Source organism: Xyrauchen texanus, chromosome 30 (assembly GCF_025860055.1).
Source record: "Xyrauchen texanus isolate HMW12.3.18 chromosome 30, RBS_HiC_50CHRs, whole genome shotgun sequence".
In the NCBI taxonomy this organism is placed as follows: domain Eukaryota; kingdom Metazoa; phylum Chordata; class Actinopteri; order Cypriniformes; family Catostomidae; genus Xyrauchen; species Xyrauchen texanus.
In genome coordinates, this window is record NC_068305.1 from 29,485,531 (window position 1) to 29,508,623 (window position 23,093).

At 38.0% G+C, this 23,093-nt stretch overlaps 1 protein-coding gene across 5 annotated transcripts in view; it reads right to left on the minus strand.

Moving 5' to 3' along the window:
• Positions 1 to 23,093, minus strand: part of LOC127623852 (rho-associated protein kinase 2-like) — a 52,111-nt gene that overhangs the window by 12,181 nt on the left and 16,837 nt on the right. For all 5 annotated transcript variants that reach the window (XR_007968101.1, XM_052098414.1, XM_052098416.1 and 2 more), the window contains 15 exons: positions 17,581 to 17,743; positions 16,070 to 16,160; positions 15,516 to 15,604; positions 15,302 to 15,350; positions 15,017 to 15,152; positions 13,505 to 13,596; positions 9,568 to 9,814; positions 7,276 to 7,382; positions 7,010 to 7,169; positions 5,229 to 5,389; positions 4,548 to 4,732; positions 3,997 to 4,066; positions 3,795 to 3,898; positions 328 to 514; positions 144 to 237 (listed from right to left, as the gene is read on the minus strand). Coding sequence is in view for 4 of the 5 variants with exons in the window: in XM_052098414.1 (XP_051954374.1) it covers positions 144 to 237; positions 328 to 514; positions 3,795 to 3,898; positions 3,997 to 4,066; positions 4,548 to 4,732; positions 5,229 to 5,389; positions 7,010 to 7,169; positions 7,276 to 7,382; positions 9,568 to 9,814; positions 13,505 to 13,596; positions 15,017 to 15,152; positions 15,302 to 15,350; positions 15,516 to 15,604; positions 16,070 to 16,160; positions 17,581 to 17,743 (1,935 nt within the window). In the remaining variant the exon portion in view is untranslated. The remainder of the gene's footprint in view (positions 1 to 143; positions 238 to 327; positions 515 to 3,794; positions 3,899 to 3,996; positions 4,067 to 4,547; positions 4,733 to 5,228; positions 5,390 to 7,009; positions 7,170 to 7,275; positions 7,383 to 9,567; positions 9,815 to 13,504; positions 13,597 to 15,016; positions 15,153 to 15,301; positions 15,351 to 15,515; positions 15,605 to 16,069; positions 16,161 to 17,580; positions 17,744 to 23,093) is intronic.

Here is a 23,093-nt window from a genome sequence, read left to right on the forward strand (position 1 = left end):
ATTTGGTCCCAAAACCAGCAAGTTAATTTAGGCGAACTGTTTTTCAATAGTTGAAAAAGCAAAAAAAATATTTAAAAGTTCCTGGCCCTATTTTGTACGCTATTCGAGGAAAGTGCCATTCATTAGTCCAGTAGTCTACTCACGTTGATGTAGATGTTTGAGCTTATTGTTGAGCTCTTCTTTCTCACTGGCCAAGTTGGCGACATCCACAGTCAGTGTGCGATTAGACTCCTCCAGCTTAGCATTACACAGAAGAGAAAAGGACATTAAGTACAATACAAATTCTTATTTTCTCATTATTCTCTCTCTCTCTCCTCGCTTTCTCACCGAGCTGATTATATTGTCCTTCTCGCCATGTTCCTGCCGATGTCTGGCGATCATGTCTCTGATCTCCAGCTCCTTCATGATCTTTTCTTTCTCCAGCTCGGAGTACTGTTCCTCAGCGATGGAGCGTGCCAATTGCTCAGAGTCAACCTTCGTCAGACTCTCTTCCAGCTGTTCTGCTAATGAGTCCCTATAAACAGTAGACACACAAAAACTCTCAAACTGTTATTTTCTTGTTCATCTAGACTTTGCTGCTGTATTTATAATTGATATGGTTTTAGTAGCATGTAGACCGTATTCACGGTAGTGCCATCTTTCATTTTTAATGGGAATGACAATGATGCTGTGAATGGTATAAAGCTGTATAAAGCTCCTAAATAACATCTGATTTTCCACAACTCATGTTGTCTGTAGTTATTTGCACATTGAATGTTCTTGGACAGATATTTTATCAATGTTTTGTCCACAGAATGATCCAAAAAGACTTCAAACTACAGTACAGTCAATTGAAGAGGCTGTAAGTCTAACTCTCACAGCCCCGTTGTCGTTCTCACTAAAATCAAAGAGGGCACTAGCCTGAATGAGGTCTATTGCTTTTACTCAGGGAACAAAATTAAAGCAGAAAACTTTTTTTTTTGGTTGGTTGAAAAATGGCTCTGCTAAATTGAAGCTACTTACCAGTTGGCTGATGACTTTTTATTTAGAATTTTAAATTCAAATAAAGACACAAATCGTCTACTAAAGAAAACATCTTTCACGATTCATGTATGCACTTCATGATTATGTCTTGCACTTTAGTGGAAGATTATGGTAGCCCAGGGGTGCACAACACAAAATGATCAAAGCAAATAAAGTCTGAAAACCCAAAACACAGTGCAACGTTTTTAGAAACTCATCTTTTTGCACTACTGTGTACTGGTCGGCGCTGCACTGTCTCTCACTGTGCCTAATGTCCTGTTCATTGTTAGAAATGTCTTGTACTGTCCCATACTTTTTGCACATGTTTGCACGTGCACTTTATACAGGTATATACACTCACCTAAAGGATTATTAGGAACACCAGTTCAATTTCTCATTAATGCAATTATCTAATCAACCAATCACATGGCAGTTGCTTCAATGCATTTAGGGGTGTGGTCCTGGTCAAGACAATCTCCTGAACTCCAAACTGAATGTCAGAATGGGAAAGAAAGGTGATTTAAGCAATTTTGAGCGTGGCACGGTTGTTGGTGCCAGACGGGCCGGTCTGAGTATTTCACAATCTGCTCAGTTACTGGGATTTTCACGCACAACCATTTCTAGGGTTTACAAAGAATGGTGTGAAAAGGGAAAAACATCCAGCATGCGGCAGTCCTGTGGGCGAAAATGCCTTGTTGATGCTAGAGGTCAGAGGAGAATGGGCCGACTGATTCAAGCTGATAGAAGAGCAACTTTGCCTGAAATAACCACTCGTTACAACCGAGGTATGCAGCAACGCATTTGTGAAGCCACAACACACACAACCTTGAGGCGGATGGGCTACAACAGCAGAAGACCCCACCGGGTACCACTCATCTCCACTACAAATAGGAAAAAGCGGCTACAATTTGCAAGAGCTCACCAAAATTGGACAGTTGAAGACTGGAAAAATGTTGCCTGGTCTGATGAGTCTCAATTTCTGTTGAGACATTCAGATGGTAGAGTCAGAATTTGGCGTAAACAGAATGAGAACATGGATCCATCATGCCTTGTTACCACTGTGCAGGCTGGTGGTGGTGGTGTAATGGTGTGGGGGATGTTTTCTTGGCACACTTTAGGCCCCTTAGTGCCAATTGGGCATCGTTTAAATGCCACGGCCTACCTGAGCATTGTTTCTGACCATGTCCATCCCTTTATGGCCACCATGTACCCATCCTCCTGATGGCTACTTCCAGCAGGATAATGCACCATGTCACAAAGCTCGAATCATTTCAAATTGGTTTCTTGAACATGACAATGAGTTCACTGTACTGAAATGGCCCCCACAGTCAACAGATCTCAACCCAATAGAGCATCTTTGGGATGTGGTGGAACGGGAGCTTTGTGCCCTGGATGTGCATCCCACAAATCTCCATCAACTGCAAGATGCTATCCTATCAATATGGGCCAACATTTCTAAAGAATGCTTTCAGCACCTTGTTGAATCAATGCCACGTAGAATTAAGGCAGTTCTGAAGGCGAAAGGGGGTCAAACACAGTATTAGTATGGTGTTCCTAATAATCCTTTAGGTGAGTGTAGGTATAATATATATATATATATATATAGGTATTTTAATTAGTTTTGTTGTCTCATGTGGTTCTGTGTTTGTCCCATGTTGTTTTTTTGTAGCACCATGGTCCTGGAGGAACGTTGTCTCGTTTCGCTGTGTACTGTACTAAATGTATATGGTTGAAATGACAATAAAAACCACTTGACTTGACTTGAACTAAATTAAGCCACAACACAACAGAAAAGCCACAATACATCAGTAATAAGCCAAAAGATATATAAGCCACAACACAACAGAAAAAAGTCACAACACAACAAAATTAAGCCATTATGCCTATTTTTTTCTGTAAATTTTGTATTATTGTGGCTTAATTAATTGCATTGCAGCTTATTTCTGTTGCGTTGTGGCTTAATTTGTGCTGTGGTTTGATTTGTATTTTTGCTTTGATAAATTAGTTGTTAAAAATAATGCAAAATAAAGTTTTGTGCATGCAAGAAATATTTGTGGAAGGTAAAAATGAATTGCCAGTTGTGGCAAAAGTACATTTTCGACACTGCTCTCTTACGCTTTACTGGATATAAGCTGATCCAAATCAATCAACGTTGTGCTTAACATTCATTTCACTTGGGGGTACTCTGACTAACATGGATTTGGTTGCCCTTTGACTAAAATAAGGTATGTTTTGCCGGCTCTCCATATAATTGATACTTCACTAAGCCCCGCCTTAAAAGCTTTTATGACCAATCCTATCTTAGCAACTGTTGTAGTGCGCCATTTCTCTGACAAGCGTTTGCTTTTAATGTGTGTTTGAGTAGTTTAAAGCAGAATTTTACAGAAATGGTCCACAAATTTTTTTTTAAATGTTGTCGCTGGGTCACTTGTAATAGTGACACAAGGTACCGAGAGAAGATAAATGATTTTCATGATTTCACTTTCTGTGTCAGCCATCATTCCCAAATAAACATGAATAACATCAGCAAGGCCACCTACATTTGCTCCAAGGTAAATGAAAGCTAATGGGTTAACATTTATTCATTTACGTATTGATTCAGGTCTTAGTAAAGTAAATAGTAAATATGTGAATGTTTTATGAGATGTTATTAGCAGTTCTGTTCACTTACATTAATAATAACAGGTGTGTAATCACTAACAAATTAAGCTTTTCTCTTTATATGTGACTGTACGATCATGTGGAGCCATGGGGGGGGTGGAGCTAAGCGAAGGGTCAGTTCATACACACACCTCTCTTCCTGCAGGTCCAGCAGTCTCTGCTGAGCATCTTTGTAGAGTTTAGTCTTTTCATCACTCTCCTCCTTCAGCTCTCGAATCTGAGTCTTATACAGTTTCTGAAAGCAGAAACAAAGTTACATTCAACAGACAACTGCACACAGATAAACCATTCACACATTCACTCGCAAAATAATCTAAACCCAGGCAGACGTACGGTGAAATATTGCTCTGCTTCCAACTGATCCTTCAACTCTTTTAGCTGTACATCCACTTCTTCTCGCTCTCTGATTGGACAGAGAGAACAGAAACCTGATGATTCACAATTGTTACTTGGAAAATGGCATACAAACACAGTTCCAAAATTCTGCAAAAGTAAACACAAATGTCCTTGAAATCAAAAGGAGAAATTAAGACATTACTATTAACTGCATAGGTCCAACTAATGAAGAACAGTACATATGCGGAGTAGGACAATTTGGTAAATACATTAACAGCCTAGTACGTGATATTAACGCTTGTGACACAGACTTGATTAAAAGTTGTATTAGTCTTAGCAAAGTGAATTTGTGCCAAAATACTGTGGAGTTTGCTCGGATGCATGGCCTTTGACATCAACAAATAGCATGAAGCATTTTCTCCCTCTTTTAAAAGTTGATTACACTATTTATACATTTAGATTTGTTTCTTCCCTGCTGTCAATGATCCAATCAGAACAAACCTGCAACCCATGAAAAACTTATGTGAGTGGATCAGTAACCCACTGACCTGAGCAGCTCCTGATTATGTTTGTCCATACTGAGTTTGAGCTCCAGTAGATGGTTAAGTTCTTGTTTGAGCTGTTTCTCAGAGGAGCGCAGGGTGCTGATCTCCTGCCTCTGCACTTTCATATCAGACTGAAACAGAGTCTTCCTCTGAGTCTCCTGCTGTACCCGCACACTCAACACCTCCACCTGCAACACACACACGCACACAAAAGGACTTGTTTAGATCAAATATCTTTCTCATTTCCTTTCTAATACAGTAATACTTCTACATGCAAACTGTTGTATTAATGGCAGGTCAGGCACAGAATAAAACAGGGAGATACAGATAGACATAAATAACACAGATAAATAGACATTCATCAGACAGTCAGCTAGACAGCCAGTCACACAAATTTTCTGCATCAATTCAATCTTTTTTGTGTGTATTTTTAAGTACAAATTATATATTTCCTGTATCAATTCAATCTCTTTTTGTGTGTGTATTTTCTGATTAGTTTTTTAATCTCTGTATTTCTAGTAAGCAGACAAATGTGTTCAGGGCTATGTCCATGAAATGATTAATACATTATTACCACAAAATATACACATATTTCCTACAAACAGACATTTAAACAGCCTTAGTCAAGAGTCAGTCAGAAAGACAGCTACAGTCAGACAGGCAAAAGTAGACACAAAAACAGACCTCCTCAGAGAATTTTTCTTTGAGTGATCGGAGCTCCTGAAGCTCGTGTTTGGCTTGTTTGTAATCACAGTCTAATACTGAGTTTTCCTTTTCCAACTGCATCAGTCTGCTTTCCAACTGTTGCTTTGCAGATCGTTCTTCCAGCAGCTTACGCTCCATATCTGTCTCACATACAATGTCACAGCTTTCAGATGAAGCTCAACATACACCACAAAGAGCCACAGGCTTGCACTACAGATTTCAAAGTACTTTGTAGTGAGGGAATATTCTTACATCACAATTTTGTTTTTATGCAAAGACTTAAACTAGGGTTCAAAAGTCTGAGAATACTTGTGAAAAGCTTCTGGTTTTGCAGTTTTCTAAATTTTTTCAACCTTGTAAATTATATATTCGCAATTTGAGTGAAATGTTAAAATGAAAAAGTAACATACATTTCAGAGTTCTCAGTTTTTGGTATGTTCCCATTTGCTTTAATGACAGCATGCAGTTGAGCTGGCATGGACTCCATAAGTTTGTATAAAATGTGAGGATTAATTTTATTTCACTATGATATAGGAATGTTATAAAGAGCATCTTATGACATTCTGACCTTTAGTCAGATTTAACATGGTCAATAGGGCAGGATCTTAAAGGAACAGTTCAACCAAAAAATGTTCTCTTATTATTCAGTCACCCTCATGCCATCCTTCTTCTGCAGAACACAAACACAGATTTTTAGAAGATTGTCTCAGCTCTGTAGGTCCTCACAATGCACATGAATGTGATCAGACCTTTGTCGCTCCAAAAGTCTCATAAAGGAATCATATAAGTAATCCATAAGAGTCCAGTGGTTAAATCCATATCTTCAGAAGCAATAGGTGTGGGTGAGAAACAGATCAAAATTTAAGTCAAAATGAAGATTTAAATCCATTAAAAATGAGAGTTCTCTTTTAAAGAGTTAAAAAAAAGGACTTACATTTTTATCTGTTTCTGTCACAATCGGGTCTGACTGTGCTGCCCCTGACGGTCTGTCTGTCTCATATGAGTGTCATGTCTGTGTGTGCCATGTCTGTGTGTTTTGGTGTTTTCCCTCATGTGTTTCAGTGATTGGCATTTCCATGGGAAAGCTGGTTGCCTAGCTCCCACCCCTCATTAATTACCTCTAAGCTCTCCTCGTGTTGAGTCTGGTGTCAAACTGTTTGTTATTGTATTGTGGTTCGTATCCATTCGGTCTTGTCCTGTTCCGGTGATTACTTCGGTTAGTTTCTGCTTTTTTACTTTTTCTAGATTATTATTCTGTTTTTCCCATGGGTGTTTTGGTTTGTATTTTTGTTCTTTGTAAATAAAGCCCAAATTCTTGCCTCTCTGCATTTGGGTCCTGCCTCCCTCAGTTTCTCACTCACACCTATTATATAATATCTGAAGATATGGATTTAAACACTGGAGTCTTATAGATTACTTCTGTGTCTTTTATGTGATTTCTGGAGCTACAAAAGGTCTGACTACCATTCACTTGCATTGTATGGACCTACAGAGCCGAGATATTCTTCTAAAAATCTTTGTTCTGTTGAAGAAGAAAGTCATACACATCTGGGATGGGATGAGGGTGAGTAAATAAGAGTTTTCATATTTGGGTGATGTATTCCTTTAATTATAATTTAAAAAAATCCTAAACCTTTTTTTAATATCCAGTTTTAAAGATTTTGAATTATCACAGATTTTTCCACTTTTAAGCCCTTCTATTTCTCTATACATTTAAATATTATTCTTAAGTACATGCAAATCTTTAACATTTAGTTCACCTTTGAGGGCCTCAGATTTGGCCTCCTCAATGGATTGGTTGATTGTGTTGTTGTCAGCCAATCGGTCTTTAGTGGCTTTATGCTCTGCCTCTTCCTGCTCCAGACTCTGCTGAACAGCTTTCAATTTAAAGGAGAAATCAATTTCCTGCTTGTTCTTCTCCTGTAGGTGAAGACACCACATCAGTCCGTTTCACAAATACACATTCCCACACAACACTTGTGCTGAGGAGGTAAATAAATCAGTCATACTTGCTAATTATACACACCTTTTCCAGGGCAGTAAGATCCTCCTGTAACTGTCTTTTCTCTGCTTCAGCTTTTGAGAGAGAATTCTTCATGCGAATTAATTCTTTCTCCAATTCACAAACACGACCTGAGAAAGGAGCGAGAGAGAAAGATGAGTGGATCAAGAGGCAAAGAGTAAAATTCAGGATAATGTTTATGTCCATAAAACCTTAACTTTAAAAAAATATTTTTTAACTCAGTCGGCAGGACTGAAAATGTAACACGGAAAACAGGAGATACATTCTTCACTGCTTATACACTCATCTAAAGGATTATTAGGAACACCATACTAATACTGTGTTTGACCCCCTTTCGCCTTCAGAACTGCCTTAATTCTACGTGGCATTGATTCAACAAGGTGCTGAAAGCATTCTTTAGAAATGTTGGCCCATATTGATAGGATAGCATCTTGCAGTTGATGGAGATTTGTGGGATGCACATCCAGGGCACGAAGCTCCCGTTCCACCACATCCCAAAGATGCTCTATTGGGTTGAGATCTGGTGACTGTGGGGGCCATTTTAGTACAGTGAACTCATTGTCATGTTCAAGAAACCAATTTGAAATGATTCGAGCTTTGTGACGGTGCGTTATCCTGCTGGAAGTAGCCATCAGAGGATGGTACATGGTGGCCATAAAGGGATGGACATGGTCAGAAACAATGCTCAGGTAGGCCGTGGCATTTAAACGATGCCCAATTGGCACTAAGGGGCCTAAAGTGTGCCAAGAAAACATCACCCACACCATTACACCACCACCACCAGCCTGCACAGTGGTAACAAGGCATGATGGATCCATGTTCTCATTCTGTTTACGCCAAATTCTGACTCTACCATCTGAATGTCTCCACAGAAATCGAGACTCATCAGACTAGGCAACATTTTTCCAGTCTTCAACTGTCCAATTTTGGTGAGCTCTTGCAAATTGTAGCCGCTTTTTCCTATTTGTAGTGGAGATGAGTGGTACCCGGTGGGGTCTTCTGCTGTTGTAGCCCATCTGCCTCAAGGTTGTGCGTGTTGTGGCTTCACAAATGCTTTGCTGCATACCTCGGTTGTAACGAGTGGTTATTTCAGGCAAAGTTGCTCTTCTATCAGCTTGAATCAGTCGGCCCATTCTCCTCTGACCTCTAGCATCAACAAGGCATTTTCGCCCACAGGACTGCCGCATACTGGATGTTTTTCCTTTTCACACCATTCTTTGTAAACCCTAGAAATGGTTGTGCGTGAAAATCCCAGTAACTGAGCAGATTGTGAAATACTCAGACCGGCCCATCTGGCACCAACAACCATGCCACGCTCAAAATTGCTTAAATCACCTTTCTTTCCCATTCTGACATTCAGTTTGGAGTTCAGGAGATTGTCTTGACCAGGACCACACCCCTAAATGCATTGAAGCAACTGCCATGTGATTGATTAGATAATTGCATTAATGAGAAATTGAACAGGTGTTCCTAATAATCCTTTAGGTGAGTGTATAGCCCTCTAGCAATATAATGTCAGCTACCTGCCTCTGACTATAAAATAACAGTCTCTCTGCGGGCAGCTCCACCCCAACACAACAGCACAGCCCAGCAGACAAGAGCCCTGTGTAGCTCAGCGAGGGCCTGACCACTACATGCTCACACAAACATTTACTTTCACTCTCTCATTCACACACACCCCAAAATAGTAACTTTGGCCTCATCCACCAAAGGAGGGTAAATTGAAAAGTTTTTACCAGCAATATATTTCTTCTGACCTTAAAACATTATTTTGTAATATACTATGTAAATATATATATATATATACACACACACACACACACACACACACACACACACACACACACACACACACGTACGTGTCCCATGACAATATTTCGTGTTTTTTTCCCCTCAATTTTCTTCCATAATTCCATAAAAGGAATTCCATAAATGTGTCACCAGTTCTTCAGAGGGATTTTTTTTTTCTACTGTGGTAAAACTTGTCTAATAAATAAAACAAGAGGACTTTGAATCAGTTGCATCACATACTGTACATCAGTGAGAGGGGCAGACTATCATTTTCTATTCAGTTCAACTAAAAAAAGAAAATTTACTCAATAAAGCCAGTTTTTAATTATATTTAGAGCATGACAAGTGTTAATTTTGGACCCTGTCTGCACACAAACAGCCAAAAGAGAAAGTGTGATCCCGAGAATGCTACATTATCTCTTTCTGAAGCTTGGTAGTTGTTTATTTACAGCTACTTCTGTATGATTTTTCCCAAAGTGCGCACACACCCAGACATGCACTCACCCTGTAGGTCATTGATGGTTTCAGAGCCCAGACTTCTCTCTCGCTTCTCCACCTCCAGTGAGGTTTGCAGGCTCAGTTTGTCCTGTTCCAGACCCAACTTGGTGCTCTCCAGCTGGGCCAGACGCTCCTGAAGCTCTTTGAGAGAGATCTCCAGCTGCTGGGACTGTCTCAATGCCTCACCCTGGGCCTTCTTTAGACTCTCCAACTCTTCTACCTCAGCCTGAAGCTTAGCATTTACCTCCTCCAACTAAAGACAAATTCATCAGTATAAGAATCTCTTTTACTCGACAATACATGTGAGGTACAGAAACTGCACTTTTGTTAATCAGTATCAAGTTAAAATATCTCAAATTCCTTAAAACAAGATACATTTATCAGAGAAGCTAAATTACTTAAGATGTTTTGATAAAAGTCCCCATTCTCTACCATTGTAAGTGGCCTTACTGTAACCTCAATTTTGCTTTTTTAAAGAAAATGTTTCTTGATAGCGGTGAGCGTACATGGTGTGTCTGACTGCCGCTGCTCCCCGGCTTGATCCTTTTAAACTTTTACATTAGTTCTAGTCTGGTTTTTTGTTCAGTTTCACGCTGCATTTATATTATATTTTGGAGCATCCCTATTTGGATGATCAGCTGCTAGTCGTGGGGAGTGCCTGAAATACCTGCCTGCCTTTCATCCACTAAACTCCATCTTACCTAGGATGAGGTTCGCACTTGCTTGTTTGTGTTTGGATGGCCTGGACTTGCGGTGACCTGGGATCGACTGCTCTCAGCTGGAAGCTGTACTGCTGCATGCTTGTATGCGGGCGTGTTGGTACATGTGTACATTAAGACCATTAAGACAAAGACCTGGTTGTGGTGGTGTTACAAATGATGAAGTCCCTTCTGCTCACTGCTCTCGTGTGTTACAGCTGTATTAATGTTCTTAGCCCTCTCTACCTTGCTGCTTCGGCTCTTGGATATTATATTTGGCTAGTTATGGCTCTCTTCTACTCATCTTTGGATCTGCATGATCTGAAATCTTCATATCATCTTCCTGTGGAAATATAAAAATCACTGTGCTTCCTTGGAAATTCTACACCGTCCTCGATATGTCCACCGTGGATCTCGGTGCAGTTTCTGTATAGGTGCACAGTTCGCTTCCTTGGTTAGTGATAATATTTCAGTAATTTCATCCAGTCGTTCCTTTTCAAAGTCATTCGCAGAGTTATGGTCTGTGAATCCTTTAAATCTCTGTTCAATAAAAATGAATCTCCAAATGCTGAAAAAGCTCATTCATTTTAAATGAGTTTTTCATCTCAAATTCACTTGACTTTTTATTTGTGACAGAAACATGGCTGAAACAGGATGAATTATCATCTCTTGGTGAACATTCTCCACCAGATTGTGCTTTTTTAGCACTCCAAGACTTTCTGGTCATGGCGGAGGTGTTGCTACTGTTTTTAAAAACAAATTTAAAAACCAAAAATTACATACAGATGTTTTTTCCAGTTTTGAGGTACAGTTAATGAGAATCGACATAGGGGGTCCTGTATTATGTGCACTGGTTTACAGGCCTCCGAACTTTAACAAGAACTCTAATATTGTGTCTCGCTGTGATACACTGTTGATTCTAGGAGATTTTAATATTCACCTTTGCTGTCCATCTAAACCTTTGGTGAAAGAGTTTTTATGCTTCATTGAATCTTTAAATCTGTCACAATTAGTTTTTAACCCTACTCATAATTTGGGGCACACATTGGACCTGGTGTTGTCACATGGTTTTCCCATAACATATCTGAGAGTCATTGATTGTCAATTGTGTTTGAATCTGTCTTTGTTTCTCCCACCTCCACTCCAAGTTTATTTTCAAAGTACTATCAAGCTTACTTTGTGGATGCTGTCTTCTTTGACAAATTAAACACTGAAGAGATGGTGGAGGTTTTTACTAAATCCTGCACTATTTCTATAGACTGTGTTGCTCCCCTTAAGCCCAGGAAAGCTAAAAGTAAGGGCATCGCCCAGCCTTGGTTAAATTATAACACCCACTCCAAGTCTTGGAGATCAAGGCTTCCATTAAGCCATCAACATATGATTCCCCTTTGATTTGTTCACCAAAAGATTCGCTAACTTGTTTTCATCCAGTTACCTCTGCTCAGCTAGCTGATATTGTTTCCAAGGCTAAATGCTCCAGCTGTGAGTACGATGAACTCACCTTTTGAAGGAAGTGTTTGTAACCTTGAGCCCGGCTATAACAGCCATTATTAACAGTTCTCTAGCAAATGGAGTTGTACCTGCTAGTTCATCCTCTGCTTAAGAAACCCCATCTTGACCCATCTATCCTTAGCAATTTCAGACCTATCTCCAAATTTCCTTTTATTTCAAAGCTCTTAGAGAGAGTTGTGTATCGTCAGTTGAATTCCTATATCAGTCTGTCCAATATTTTAGATACTTTTCAGTTGGGTTTTAGATCAATGCACAGTACGGAAACTGCACTGTTGAAGGTCAGCAATGACCTGTTGCAATTTATAGATACTGGTTCGTATGCGGTGCTTGTCTTGTTGGATTTAAGCGCTGCATTCGATATAATCGATCAAAGTATTCAGTTACATCGGTTGGAAAAGATTGTGGGTATTCAGGGTGTTGCCCTGCAGTGGTTGGCCTCTTACCTCAAAGATAGAACCTTCTCAGAGAGCATTGGGAAGTTTTCTTCTTCGTCGGTTCCCCTATTATGTGTCCATATTAGGCCCTCTACTCTTTTCACTTTATATGCTCCCCTTTACTTTATAAGATCTCCTACCACTGCTAAGATGACTATACACAATTTTATCTACCAACTAAAACTGACAGTAGTTATCCTTTGGATTTGCTTCGCATCTGTTTTGAGGAGATCAAATGTTTGATGGCTAATTTTTTGCAATGAAATGAATGTAAAAGCGAAATTCTGATTTTAGGCCCCTCCAGATCTCCATCTGTTTTTAATTCAGGTTCTCTTTCTGCCAGTGTTCAACCTCATGTAAGAAATCTTGGAGTTACATAAAATTTTGAGAAACAAATCAGTACAGTGGTAAAGGGCAATTTCTTTCATCTGAGATTGGTTGCAAAATTAAAACGGTTTCTAACCCGAAAGATTTGGAGACTGTAATCCAAGCTCTCATAACATCATGCTTGGACTACTGTAATTCGCTATACTGTGGCCTGCCTCAAACAGCGATCTTTCACTTGCAAATTGTCCAAAATGCTGCAGTGAGACTTCTTACCGGAACTAAAAAGAGGGATCACATTTCTCCCATTTTATCGACTTTGCATTGACTTCCTGTAAAGTTTAGAATAGATTTTTAAATTGCTGTTTTTGAGTACAAGGCTTTATCTGGTGTCACACCAAAATACAATACTTTATTCTAGTAATCATCTTTTCTTAACTGTCCCACGTTGTCACTGTAAAACTAAGGGTGGTCGGGCCTTCTCTGCTGCAGCACCTAAACTTTGGAACAGTCTGTCCGTAAATGTGAGGATTTCTCCTTTACTAGCAAGTTTTAAATCGGCTCTTAAATCTTATTTGTTCTATCTGGCTTTTAATTAAGATTAGTTTAAGGGTTTTATGTTGAAGTTTTCTGATTGTATTTTATTTAATGTGTTTATATTTTGTACATTGTATGTTTTCCTTGAATGCTTTCTTTTTATATGCTCAACGTTTTATTGTACAGCACTGTTGCTTTTAAATGCGCTATAGAAACAAATTTGACTTGACTTGATAACACTATGCATAAAATCTGTTGACAGAGCCAAACTTGTATTGAACCCGGAATATTCCTTTAACAGCAAAAAATAATTTCACCTCTAATAACTATTGTTTAATTTTTTACGTTTTCAAACGTTTAAATGTCCAGTAATCTGATATAAAATGTTGCCTAATGACATTAAAGTATTTTTTCTGAGGTCAGTGCTGAGGGACCCACCTGCCTCTCCAGGTGAATGTTCTTCTCGGTGGAGAGATGAGCATTCTGGTTCTTCTTCTTCAGCTCGGCTAGCTGCTCTTTCAGGCTACCCACTGCAGGACAGAGAAATGGCAAATATGTTAGCATCAAACTTAGCAGAGCAGAACTAATACTTCTAGATGGGAGAATGTCAGAGGTTAGTACTGAGTAAATCAGAGAAAAAATTTGGGCCAGTACTTTGGAGAATTAGAAAAGAGATTCAGTATTAAACAGAGAGAGTACGACAAAGACAGTGAAGTCAGCGCTCACTGGAGATTGTGCTCAGGTAAGTCAAAGAACATAAACTTATGTCTAGCTATAATGCAGGTGGACAGACAGAAGATGATGGAACACTTTTCTAAAAACAAACATTTCAAAGGGAACCCATGCAAATGCTCTTCCAAGTTTTAGGACTACAAGCTGAACAGCTCTATGTGCACTAGACTTCAAATATGTAAATATGCAATATAATCACTGTTCAATAGGGATGCACCGAGACCACTTTTTCTCTTCCAATCTGATACCAGTGTTGTTTTTTTGCATAATCAGTTTAGAATATTTTTACATTATTGTGTGGAACTAATTGGGTGTGCTCTTTAATATGTAAAGAAACACAAACCTCTAACTACACATTATTTAAATATAAATGTATAGCTTATTAAGAAGCACTTTATTATTAAATAGTATACTGGATAATGTAGCAGTAAAATTAACAGTAATTCTAGTATAAATCATCATTAGAAAATAAGCCATTTTTGTTTTCCTAAAACATTTTTCAACTTGTATCTGGACTTCATTCAGGTTCAGCTCTCTTTTTTGTTCAATTTAGTTTGTAAGACATCAGCTCACTTTTCATTCACACAGTTATTTTTAGGAATCCATTCAACTTAAATATTATTATAATTTTTAAACAAATGATAATAATAATATATTATAATAGTAATACATCTCAATCGTGGACATTTTGTCAGGGATCCACCGGTCTCTCTCTCTCACTTTCTTCCTCACTGCAATCAGCACAAACTCTCCCCTGAGTACGGATTACACGCACCTGCATATCATTAGTGGCTAATCAAGGACATATATATACCCCGCTTTCACACACACTCTGTCTGTTCTCATGGATCGTATCTCTGAGACTCCAGACCTGTCTAGTATGTCAAACATACCCGTGACTTCATTATTGCCTCCATTAAAGTATCATAAGACTGTTGCAAGTTATCACACATCTTCAAGTGGCTTTGAATAGAATGCGAGTGTCATATGAACTATTTTAATTGTGTTTTAATGGTTCTTTTATGTCATTTTTGGAGCTTGACAGTAATGAACATGACTAACACAGTATCGGATTTGGATCGGGCTTGTCAGACCGATACCCGATCTATTTAAAAACATCAGTATCGGAGCTGATACCGATCCAGGTAGCGGATTGGTGCATCCCTATTGTTAAATTGAATGAAGGTTCCATTCTGTGGTTCTCTCTGCTGTCCTTACCCTCATTCTCAAGAACATGCTTTCTATCGGCCTCCAGACCAGCCTTTCTTACACTCTCGGAGCGCTGGTGTTTCAGCAAGGCTTTCTCTCTCTCCAGTGCCCTCAGAGTCTCTTCCACCTTCTGTCTGTCATTCATCTATAACAAGAGAAAAAGAGAGAGATATTAAAGCATAGAAACAGGCGCACTATTAATCCCAGGAGGATAATTGTGAAAAGCTGCATTTAATTTGATTTCAAACCAATTTCAAACCACGTTTTCACTCTGATTTTAAGAATGCACCTTACCTCTTCTTCAAGCTCTTTGGACAACTTTTCCAGTTGCTGATTTGCTGTTCTGTTGAGACACAACACTGATGTAAGTGAAGCAATCATTGCTTTTGACATTTTGTTATCTAGTCCAACAAAATTCTGGATTTCCTAGCAATTTAAACCAGACATTATCCACTGTAAAACATGTGTATATACTGCATGTTGCATACAGGTATACGAGTATTTGTACCGGCATTTATTCTCCAGTTCCTCCTTTGTCTGCATCTCATGTTTGATTTTTTCCTCCAACTTAATCAGCTTCCTTTGCAGATCATTGGACTAAGAAAATACATACAAGATGAAAGGAAAATACGGATGTTAAATGTTTGTGTTTATAGAATCTAAATGGGATTTTTATTAATACTTCTAATAACTAAAAGACTAACCATTTTTTTTCTAAAAATGCAAAAGATTTTCCAACATGACTGAATGTCCCCAAAGGGGGACACTTCCAGGGACAACTGACCCTTTGCTAAAAATTAGTGAAATGTTGCTGACATTGTGAACCTTGGGAACTGCTGCTGTGCTCCATATTATCAGACAACGTTTGGACCAACATAAGAATAATACCCATTTAAAATTAATTTCATGTTTACCACTTTATGAGGACATTTTACTGAAAATGATTGGACGTTCTGTAAAGCTTGTCTGGAGGCAACAGAAACAAAGGGGGGCGGAGCTTAGCAATGGGTCAGTTTTGTCCCTAAACTATTGCCTCACACACACCCAAACACACATATGTACCTCAGAATTGTTTAAACCATGATCCTTTGTGAAACTATCAGTGCAGCTTTCAGTCTCCTTCTCTGAACTGTTATGTTTGTGGGTTAAAAGCCTGAAAGAGAAAGCAGCTAAGACTCAGCAGCAAAACATTCTAATAAATCAATTCAAGATGAAAAGACAGTTTAGAGCATAATTTAGAAAAAGAGAGGGAAAGAAAAGAGAGCAAAATCTCAAAGCAACTCTTCAATCAGCTCTGCCAGCAGCCCATGTGGCTTCACTCAGCCACACTGGAGAAACTGAGAAGGCGAGGGAGGAAACAGAGGAAGGAAAAAGGAGGGAGTTGTAATGGAACAAATGTAGCACTCATTCACAGTTACCATAACCATACACTCTAATGAGCAAAATTACCGTACAGCCTGCCTTCACTGTATCAGCCCATACTGGGATTTGCTGTAGTTTTACATTTCTACACTGTGGATCTGTGAGGGAGTAAATGTGTGGAAGAGAACAAGATACCTGTGTAAAACTTGAACAGTGCAGCAATGTCTGAAATGTAAAATGTTGACCTCTTTCCCTCTCAGTTTCTCTCACGTGTGTCATTTCTTTTTATGTATACATTATTTTAGAATACATTTAAAGAAACATTTTGTGTTCAGTACAAGTTAAGCTTAATCAACAGCATTTGTGGCACAATGTTGATTACCACAAAACATTATTTCAACTAGTCCCTCCTTAGAGCAAAAATCAAGGTTACAGTGTGGCTCTTATTTTATAAAGGAACTAACATGGATTCTTTTGTTAAAACTTTTGTATTATTTTAGCAGTAAAGTTTTCATTCTGATAGTAATTTTTGGGTTTTAGGGTTTACAGCATTACATTGTTACATTACATTTAATGTATATCTACACAGAAATGTAAGCAATTTTATCACATTAAAATCATGTTATCACATATATTATGTATGTCTTGTGGCTATACATTTGAAAAAATAAGTATTTTAATGCTTACAGATTGGCCCCATTCACTTCCATTATAAGTGCCTCAAAAATTTGTATTGAGATATCCATGCCTAGAGAAGTCATGGAAATAGATAAAAGCATAAAAATTTTAATCGTGAAAATATATATATTTTTCTGCCTCAAAATTATTCTATTGACTTGAAAATGCTCTTTGTGTTACAATCTCTAAAAAACTATTTAAAACAAATCCTTATTCAGTAATCAAGAAGGCCTGGAAAAATCCTGGAAATCCATTGGTCAAATGAAGTTCAAGTAATACCAGGCATACTGTAGTGCATTTTTTTAGGTGAAGTGTGAAGTCCACTTTTATTGAAACCAAAGTGTTAAAACTTTAAACCGTTTTTTAAACCGTTGTTTAAACCGTTGTTATATTACATTACAATATTGCGCAACCTACCAGTTTTGTTAGATAAATTTGTTGCAATATGAGATCGCACTATCAATAGCAACTGCTCCACTGACAGTACTATCATCTCACAAACAAGCATAAAACACACTCATTGTCACACTTACTCGTCCTCCCTGAAATAGGTGAAGCCCACAAACGGAAGCTGATTTCCTGCAAAGGCACGGGGAGGGGGGAAGGTCTCGTTGCCCCCTGGATCATCCTTTATATCATCATCAAAGTTACTGGTGTCAATATCACTGCTCAGCTCTGGCACCACTGGAGCCATGGCTGAGAGAGAGAGTAAGAGAGAGGGGGTGGGGGTGAGAATATTGTAGCATAGCATTTGAGCAGAAATGTGTCCTGTTTGAGTTTGAGTGCATGTGTGTGTGTGTGAGAGAGAGAGAGAGAATGGCTGAAAGGCTCAGTGTGTGTAGCGTACAAAGCAGACACTGTACTGAAAGGAGGAGTGGTGTGTGTGATTTGCCAAGTTGGCCAGTACTTACTACCTACTGTGCGTACACACACTCATGCTCACTTACACATTCAAAACACACCCCAAGCTCTAGAGCTCACTTACTGAGCACACTAAGAGAACATGTGTCAAACATCTAAAGGGAACTGGGCTGCATTGAAACTCTTGAATTCAAATGTCCACAACCAAAAGCAAACAGCCATGGCCCTCTTGAAAATAGAAGCATTGCTGGTCACCAGTGTATTAATACGCTTTATTGCATGTATGCTGGTCCACAGTATGGGATGCTGATATGCTGGTGTCCGTATCAATGTTCTTAACAAGAAAGCTTATTTTCTTTGGTCAACCAGCTTTATCAAAAGACCATGCTGGTTAACCAGCATTTTTGTGCTGGTGAGCAGCATAGCAATCTAGCACTAAACCAGCACTAACCAGCATAAACCAGCTTGGACCAGCAAGGAAATTCTAAGCAGGTCTTTTCAGCTGTGGGATGTTGGATCTTGCTGCTTTAAAGGGGACCTATTATGCAAAATGCACTTTAACATGGTGTTTGTACATAAATATGAGTTGGCAGTGTGTGTACACAACCACCCTACAATATTAAAAGTCCACCCACTCCTCTCTTATATTTCTATTAATCAAAAACAGTGTGTCAAAATGAATGATTTTCGTTTCTGCTCTAAAGTGACGTCACATTAGAGCAGGCCTTGCCCACGACCAGGGGCGGGTCTACGTGGTGGCCAGGGGGGGCACCCCCTGAAATTCGATTGGCCACCCCAGGTGCCCCCCCATAAGATGTCTTGTGATTGGTTCATTTTACGGCCAATCAGTTTATAGACTCTACTGAAGTTCGTGATTCAAAGAATTATTTTATTTATTATTATTTTTTTTTAAAGCTTAATAAAGTCATCTTTATTGCCAAAAAAAGAATACAAATCACAAGTGACTTATCAAAATATACATAAAAATTTTCTCAAATAACTACTGTCTACAATTGCCGTAAATTGTTTCGACATACTTTTTTTTAATTTTTATTATCCTTCAACAACACAAACAAACAAGGTACATCAACAAATCTCTGAATATAACCTCAATTGTTCAGCCATAGGTTGAGCATAGCTAGTACAAAGAACAGAAAACACACTATGAACAAACCAATAATTAAATAGAAAAAAAACAAAAATAAATAAAAAGGGACTTTAATTAATTTAAACGTATCCAAAAGAGAAATCAGTTTAAGGGCTTTCTGATTTTTAACAAATTTTAAAGATTTGCACAAGAGTTTAACCTCATTCATCCAGTGATTAAAGTTGGGTTTAGATTTAAACCATCTGCATTTATGAATGAAAAACTTTCCAAAACATAACAAGAAATTAATACTATTAATTTTTAGACCTTAACCAATTCTGCACCTCACTCCAAAAGGGTTGCACCAGATCACGATCAAAGAAGACATGCTCTAGATTTTCAATATTTGTTTCACAAAAAACACAATTATTCACATTAAAATAAAATTTAAATCTTAAAAATTCTTTAGTAGGATAAATCTCATTTAAAATTTTGAAGTTCACCTCCTTAGCTTTAGGAGGGAGAGGAAAAGACAAATAATTTTTCCAAATTTGTTTTATTTCAACCTTATCAAAATCTTTAAGCACATATTCCCGTCTAATTGGGTTTGGGTAATAAGCCTGTAAAAAAAAAATTCTAATGACTCTATTTGTAAATTTTTTATCACAAAAATCCTAACCTTCTAAGGAGAGCTGTCTCAGTACTGGGGAGATTTTGGAGTACAACATGTCTGAATTGGTATAGCTCTAATCATTCTATTACAAATATTAACGGTACTCTGTACTTGGAATTTCTCACAAAACTCTCTATACAGTAACAAATTTCCATTATCATCCAAGAAATGGGCTATAGCCCAAATCCCTTTAGATATCCATTCTTCAAGATATACAGATTTTCTGCCAAATTTTATATATCTACTATTCCAAACTGGAGTGTTGTGAGGAGTGAAGTTATGTTTGAACAATAGTTTCCAATAGAGCAGCACTTGCTGATGGAAGGATGAAAGTTTAACTGGTAACGAGGTGCACTCAAAGTCACAACATAACAGAAAGTGTATTCCCCCCAGTTTGTTAAAGATAGCATTGGGGACAATAAACCAAAAGGAGTGGCTATTTTGAATGAAGGATTTTAACCATTTCAATTTCAAAACACCATTCATAATGTCGATAGCATTCACCCCACCGTCTTCATATTTATTAATCATGTCCTCCTTTTTAATGTACTGACACTTATTTCTCCAAATAAATTTAAAATTCACCTTAGTTATTAATTTAATCATTTGTGTCAATATGGGCAAGGAGAAGGCTGGATAGATGAGTCTGGACAAACTATCCATTTTAGATAAAAGAACCCTTCCAAAAATTGTAAGATCCCTCTGCAGCCATCTATTCAATATGGACTTACATTTATCTATGTTATTCAACACATTTTTATTCTCCATAACATCTTTATCTTTAGAAATAATAATCCCCAAATATTTAACTTCCCTTTTAATTTGTATATTAGATAATGACTGCAAAGGAAACTCATGCAGTGTTAACATTACACATTTGTTTAGGTTTAAATGTAGCCCCGAAGCTTTAGAAAACTGGTTAATAGAATGTAAAGCTCATGGAATTTGATATTCATTCTTTAGAAACAATGTTGTATCGTCAGCAAACTGACTTATAAGTACATGTCTATACAACACTGAAATACCTTCAATACCATTATTTTTAATCAATATAGATAATAACTCTGCAACCATTATAAATAATAATGGTGAGCTTGCCAGTCACCACCGAAACAGAAGAATCCAGCTGTTTTAGTTGAGGTCTGCCTTCTTTCTTTTTCGACTGTTTTCCTCTCTTTCTGCTACTGTTTTTATTGTTTCTAAACTAAACTTTAATTTAAATTTAAAGACTGTTCTTTAATATATTAGCAAAGCACAATGTAATGGTTCCATATTTTATTTTTAAACTGTGGTGTTTTCATTTGAACTGTTACAGTGCTAAAACTTTAACTCTGTGTTACTCAGCTTTTTTGTAAATGAATCTGAAAGAAATGTTGAATGAAACACCATGATGTTTTGGCCAAACCATTTGAATTATTACAGTGGGGGGAATTTTTATTTTTAATTATTATTATTTGAAAGAGATTGTGAATAAAACTACTGTATATTGTAATGGCCAAACTAATTAAAAGAAAATAGTTGACATCGTTTCTGCTTCTGGGTTTTTAAAATTGCTCATTATTAAAATTGCTTTTATTTTATAAACTTGTTAGTTTTATGAAAACACTAAAAATAATAAACACTGGCTCTTAAATTTAACTTAATGGATATATACAGGGATGACAAAAAACTAAATTAATCAAAAATGTGCTTTATTACTACATTTGTTTACAAGTAACTTTATTCAAGTTAAAAAAATAATAAAATCAATAGGATTTACGTAATATACTGTAGAATTTCGCTTTTTTTTTTGGTCACTGGCGGCCACCCCGTTTGGAGGCAGTGCCCCAGCATGGCCCCCCCACTGAAAATGCTCTAGACACGCCCCTGCCCACGACTGGTGACAGACTCCACCCTATTATCATAGATCCTCCCGAGTGATCTACACACAGTCCGTAATTTTTTTCCACGCTGGTGCAGATACAGTTAGAAGAATAAAGTCATAAGTGTTCTGGTGTTAGTTGTAAAAGTGAACATCAGAGCATCAGAGCCACTGAAGACGCAGTGGACAAGTTTGGTTTTTGAAGGAAATGTGCCACAAAACATAAAAAAATGTGTGTATGTTTGTGCAAATAATTTTACACCGGACTGCTTTGTGAATGTGTGTCAAGTGGGTTTTAAAAAGAAAACATATTCTCAAGCATGGACTAGTACCAACTGTTCGTGTTCCAGCTTTATATCCTAAAGATGAAAGTATCGCACTTTGTATTTTGTGAATGTTTGCAAATCACCTTTAACGAATGTGCTTGTTAGCTGATTTCACGGCTAATACAGCTAAAGTTACCATTGTCTCTGATTGTATTCAGAGACCAGATATACATACATATACACACATACACATATACATATACATACACACATATTTTCATACATATATGGCTGAACTCCGGTATTTATGCTTGTCAGTCATATTGGTTCTGATTTGTTATTGCTGTAGTATCCGAAGCACAAGCTTCCGGAAAGGGGGCGGGGAGCAGCAGCTCATTTGCATTTAAAGAGACACACACAAAATCAGTGTGTTTATGATTCCACCCAAAAAGAGGCATTTATAACATGGTATATTAAATGTTCCATGGGGTATTTGAGCTGAAACTTCATAGACACGTTCTGGGGACACCTGAGACTTATATTACATCTTGTAAAAAGGGGCATAATAGGTCTCCTTTAAAAGACATCCTCATTCATTTAGATTTTGAAATAGACTGGTTGATTTAAAATAGAAATATTTAAATTTTCAAATATAATGAATGTTAGAAAAAAGATTGAAAAGCTAAAATGAATGAGTATTTGGAACAATATGGATGCATGTAACTGCAGTTGTTGTTCAGTTTCCCAGAATGCTCCTTGATTGCATTGTTAATAACAGGCCACTGTGGAGGCAGAGAGAAAGCAAGATAGAAAGTGAATTAAAGTATGTGAGCAAGAGCGTGAGGGCACCACTGGAGTGAGGGAGTAAGGGAGTAGAGAGAGAGAGAGAGAGAGAGAGAGAGATAGTCTTACTCTATGGTTTTAAGGCACTTCTCTCATAAGTAGCTGTGTACGGGCCACATGATGGGTTCCATCCTTACTGAAAGCAACCCCATCCCCCTCAAACCTCCCTCCATACGAGCATACCACTCCTCACAGCACAACACAACACGGCAGAGCACAGTACAACACAGCAGTGCACAGCACCATAACTCACAGTGAATAATTTTTTCTTGTGTTATACTGTGTTCTCTTCTGTGTTGTGCTTTGCTGTGGTGTCTTGTGCAATGTTGTATTGTGCTGTGCTGTATGGTGCTGTGCTCTGCCGTGTTGTGTTGTGCTGTGAGGAGCGGTGTGCCCCTGTTAGGGTAGGGTTGAGCCCAAAACAGCAGAGCACTGCACAACACAACTCAGCAGCG